Below are 5,344 nucleotides of genomic sequence, written 5' to 3' on the forward strand. Positions count from 1 at the left end.
TATATATATTACTGTACAACCAAAAATACATATATCCTGTAACAGAATATATATATGATATATATATCATATCTGTTGATATATATATGTCATATATATATATCATATAAATGTATACTGCAACAAAGAAGAAAGTTCTGGGAAGGTTACGTTAAAAGCAGAGGGGAGAAAGAGGAACACGTGGCTTGATTTTGGCATTTATGACTGAGCACACCAGAAGATCAGTCGATTTGTCCTACCATCCCTTCCTTTGTCCCAGCTTCTTTTATTCTTTCTTGCCTTATTCATTTGTTTTCTTTCTTTCCAAAGCGCAGAGGCATGGGTCTGATTGGGACTATTCTATGTATGAGTACATTTATTAATCATACCACATCCTATGGAACTATATAGCCTTGTGGCTTAGGAGAAACCCAACATTAGTTGAAGTTGACAAGTAGAATGGTCATTATAAAACAGTGGAAAGCTATTTCTATGCCTTTCTCTCTTAACTTTCTGCGATAAGGTCTTATCCCTCGGCAGCCTAATGCATCCATTTACCTGTGGGGTGGTGTGAGGAAAAGACTGAGGGTAGGTTAGGACCTTCGGAGAAGAAATTCGAAGAGGAGCGCTTAAGTTCTGCTTCTGACATTCAAAATAAGATTTCACAATACACTTGAAATGCAGGCATTGTAAAGAAAGAAAGAAAGGACTTTCTCCATGCCATCCTGAGGTATGTATATGTGAAAAAGGAGAAAAGCCATTTTTTGTCATGTTGCCACAAAAGTACATTAAAAACTGTATGTACAATTATAACAATGTGCAGAACTAGCTAAGATGTAATGTTAAGTTAAAAATGGGCAGAAAATCCTATATTAAATATGATCACAATGCTGTAAAAAATTCAAACCAGTGCCAAAAAATAAAAATAACATAAAAAAAGATTGAAAGAAAATATACCTGATACTGACAATTGCCTTTGGGTAGCTGGAACACAAGTCATTTTTTCTTCTCTCCTTTCAACTTTCTATATATTTCCCAAGTTTGATATTTTCCCTACAATGAGTATGCAGTTTTTATAATATAAAGAAGTAAAATACATTTCTAATGGAAAAATGTATGATAAGTGTAAAGACAACCTAAACCACATTTTTTCTTTTTCTGCATTAGTAGATCTGAAACAAGTGCACGTTGGAGTCATCTGGAAGCTTTTAAAAACACAGATGGGACACTACTCCAGGGATGCTGGTTCAGTTGGCAGGGCCTGAGCTTAGGTAAGCCTAGTTTTAAGAAGCTGTCTAGGTGATTCTAAGGCGCCACTGGGAAGAAGACCCATTGCTGTCAAGTAAATAGAAAAACAACCTAAACTCAGTTTATTCACCAGGGTTCAATGACCATTTTCTGGGGCCCTTGTGGGTGCGTGGCACCACCCACTATTTATTAATTAGTTCCGAGCTCCAGCGTTTTCTCCCTCTGAAGAATGAAGCCTGGTTGACCCAGTTCCGTCCTTCTCCCAGGTCAGTGGTTATCAAACCTGAGTGTGCATCAGAAAAACCAAGAGGGTATGTTCAAACAGATGTTGGGCCCCATTCCCAAAGTAGATCTAGGATGGGGCTCAAGATTTTGCATTTCTATCAAATTGTCTGCTGATGCTGATGCTGTTAGTTTCAGGGACCAAACTCAGAATCATAGTCCTAGGACATCAGGAACATAAGAAAGCTTGACCACTGTTTCCCTCATGCCCTCCACTCTGGAATAAATACCTCATTCCTCAGAGCACACAGCTTTCCACTCTTGCTGTAAAATAGAGGGGGTCACAACTCAGAATTGTATACAATAGAATTATTGGAGCTGAACTAAGAGGCTTCTGTTCATATCCCAAGCCATATCACAGCTCCAGAAACTGGACTCTGGTACCTGGAGAAATTCATCTTCATCAGGGGATGAAGGAGAGAGGGACAAGTGGTGTGTGCAGCAACGTGCTACAAGCCCCAGGGAGAGGGGGAACCCTTGCCCTGTAACGTGGTCACTTTCTCCCCACCCCATCTCCCGACAACAGAAGAGTACAAAACAGGAGTNAAAAAAAAAAAAAGCTGTAGAAAGGTCCAATGAGATGAAGCTTAGAAGTGACCAGTGGGTGCAGTAACATGGAGGTCATTGGTGAGCTTGGCAAGAGCAGTTTGGGGACAGACAACATATCTGACTAGATGGATGCAAGAGAGAATGGATAATATGTGGGATGTGCTTCTACATGATCTGGGCAAATGGACTGATGGGAAGAGGAGGGTTCATCATGCTCACCTCTCTATTTTGGGGTATGTTTGAAATGTTCCATAATAAAGAAGTATAAAAGATTTTTAAAATAAGAGAATGGAAGAAGAGGAATAGGAGACTGCAGTACAGTCTTTAGAGTTCAATGTGAAGGTCAGTAGAGAACGAGGGCAGTAGCTGGAGCGGAGTATGATAACTTTAGTTATTATATAAATAACGAAAGACACACAAAGTATATTCCTAGAAAGAGTTTCAGAGGCTTCTGGGTGGAAGGAAATGGAGGAGAGGATCTGATAAGGGCGATGGACATGGGGGGACAGGCCATGCATGCACAGGAGGGCTGGATGAGGCCACAGCACAAGTTAAGATGGGGGAGATAATAAACAGTGGCCACAGCAAAGCCCCACACACACACCTAGGCAGGGTGAGGCCTCCTGGATGTCCCAGGTGACAGTGACCTAAAGGACAGATAGGGATAGAGAATGACCTTTATGTTGCTCTGATGGAGGTTTATTAACTTGAAAGCAGCCTTACATCCGCGGCCTGATGATACACCCATGATCTGGCTCCCCTGTGGCTCTGATTCTATCTCCTTCTACTCTCAGCCTCTTCTGTCCTGCTGCACTCACACTGGCTTCCTTCCTACTTCTTGACACCACAAGAAAGCTTCTGCCTCAGGGCCTGTCTATTGCCTCTGCCTGGGATGTGGGTCTCTGCTCAGTTCTTGTCTTATCTAAGAGGACATCTGTGACAAGAGTGGTCTCCTGCTACGGAATTCCCTGCCCCCTTACCTGCTTGAGGTTTTCTTCTTGCATTTATTATCAAGAACTTATTTTGTCTGCTTGCCCCAATGGAATGTGAGCTCCACAAGAACAGATTCTATTTTATTTCTGAATATTGCTTAGCACATAGTAGGCCTCATGAAATATTTGCTGAATAAATACATGAACCAAAAGACACAAATATATACATATATGTGTATATCTATACATATATTTGCATATATACACACATGCATATATATATATAGAGAGAGAGAGATAGAGAGAGAGAGAGACAGAGAGAGAGAGAGAGAATATTCTACTGATTGAACTGTTTGGTGTTTCAGGGTGGACCACCTACGAGGAGTAAGGGTCAGGTGGGAAACCACTATAGTTGAGAAGCCCTGGTAAGATTTGCTGTGCTCTGTTGGAAAGACCCAAATTCCTGGCTCTGCTCTATGGGTCGTAGGAGCATGCAGCCAGCCTCCAAAATGCCCTTCGATGATCCTTGGCACCTGATATTCTCATTCTTGTGTAGTCTTCCATTCTGAATAGGGGTGACTTGTGTAACCAACAGAATATTGTGAAAATGATGGTGTGTAACCAATAGACTTGCTCATAAAAGACATCATGGCTTCTGCCTTTGTCTTTCTTGGATCACCCACTCTGAGGAAGCCCAGCCACCATATTGTGAGGACACTCCAATAGCCATAGAGAGAACATCATAGGGAGGAACTGAGGCCCCCTGCCAACAGCCAGCACCATGTGAGGGAACCATCCTAGAAACAGGTCCTCCAGCTCCAGTCCAGCCTTCAGACGATGCAGCCCCTGCTGACATCTTGACCGTAACCTCACGAGACCCCAAGCCAGAAGCAGCTAGCTCAGCTGCTCCCGAATTTCTGACCTGCACAAACTATGTGAGACAATAAATGTTTATTATTATTTTTCAATGCTACATTTTAGAGTGATTTGTTTCACAGCAGTAGGTAATTATCATAACGTGGATGGAACAGGGGCCGGCCATGCCAGGTTTGATTTGATGTGAGTATGACTAGGTCTGTGTCTGTCCCTGGTTACCTGTGCCGCCCATTTCCCCTTCTGGTCCCAATTTGATTCTACAATTCTTGTTAGCCACAAATGTCACCTGTATCCTCAATAAACTTTATTTAGACACAAATAGACACAACAGAAAATACATACACAGATACAGATTTTCTTTGTTTTCTCTATAGGAATGAACAAACATCACATAGGGAATTTAAAAAGTAGGTGCACGGGATGTAAGAAAATATTGCAAAATTCCTTGTTCACTCACACTTAAAACAGACACATATTTCAGAGGAAGACAGGGATATACCATCCCTACAACAGAATACACAGTTGGTCTATAACAGTACACAGGTGTTAGGAAGGTAATCAAAGGAGTTAGGGAGCCAGTTACTCTTGATATGACAGAATGCTCACAACACTAGGCAGGACTCTGTTTAAACAAAAGACAGAATCGAGGATTCCATACCCCACTGCAGATGCTCTGCAAGCTGTCAGCTAGGTCATAAAGCAGCTCAGCAGAAATGCCACGTTAGCTTTCATCTTGCTGCTTGAAGGTCTGCATAACCTCTACCTTAGTGTCCACATCAGAGAGTTTCCATAGACACACTCAGGATGCTGAAACTCTCGACATGCATGCTGGCTTTGAGACCCACGGTACAGAACATTGACATCCGTTTATAAAATGTGGCTTGAAAAAAAAAAAGGAATAATAGCCAAGAGGACAACAAACACTTTGCAAATGCTGTCACATCCATTGGCAGTGTTTCCACCACGCCGCCTATGGTCCCCTCCCACAGGGAGCCATTGGCATCTGGGTCCTGCTCCACACCCTGGATGGAGCAGGATGGATGTCTCTTGGTAGTCTATTATTGCCCTCTAAAGTCACACCTGTGGCCTCCTGGTCACTCCTATCTGAGTCATGGATGTCACCAGGACAAGCTGCAACAAAACTATCCCACTTATTCCTGTCCCGGACAAGCCTCTGGCCTCCAAACCATCTTCACATTTCAGATCGGGGATCCCTAGGCAACCTCTGTATTTTAGTAAAAAATGGTTTCCACTGTACCCTTCGTGTGTCCTCTTCCTAATGTGACAAATCCAGATGAGATGAAATTATGGAGATCAGGTCCTCCACTTCGGTAAGCATCCTTCCCATAATGTCCTGCAAGAAGATGGGGCACAATTACCTGGCGCATCCACGACACCAACAAGAAGACAAACATTGCAGCTCCAGTTCACCCAACAATAGGGTTGAACTTACTTTAAAATCAGCAGCTAAGTTAGAA

At 42.5% G+C, this 5,344-nt stretch overlaps 1 protein-coding gene across 1 annotated transcript in view; it reads right to left on the minus strand.

The window, feature by feature from the left end:
* The window catches only part of SHISA6 (shisa family member 6), a gene marked incomplete at its 5' end in the record, with an annotated part of 321,649 nt that overhangs the window by 164,793 nt on the left and 151,512 nt on the right, over nucleotides 1-5,344 (minus strand). Inside the window, one exon of the mRNA XM_019654415.1 lies at nucleotides 5,125-5,220. Coding sequence (XP_019509960.1) covers nucleotides 5,125-5,220 — 96 coding nt within the window. The remainder of the gene's footprint in view (nucleotides 1-5,124; nucleotides 5,221-5,344) is intronic.

Source organism: Hipposideros armiger, unplaced genomic scaffold (assembly GCF_001890085.2).
Source record: "Hipposideros armiger isolate ML-2016 unplaced genomic scaffold, ASM189008v1 scaffold_222, whole genome shotgun sequence".
In the NCBI taxonomy this organism is placed as follows: Eukaryota; Metazoa; Chordata; class Mammalia; order Chiroptera; family Hipposideridae; genus Hipposideros; species Hipposideros armiger.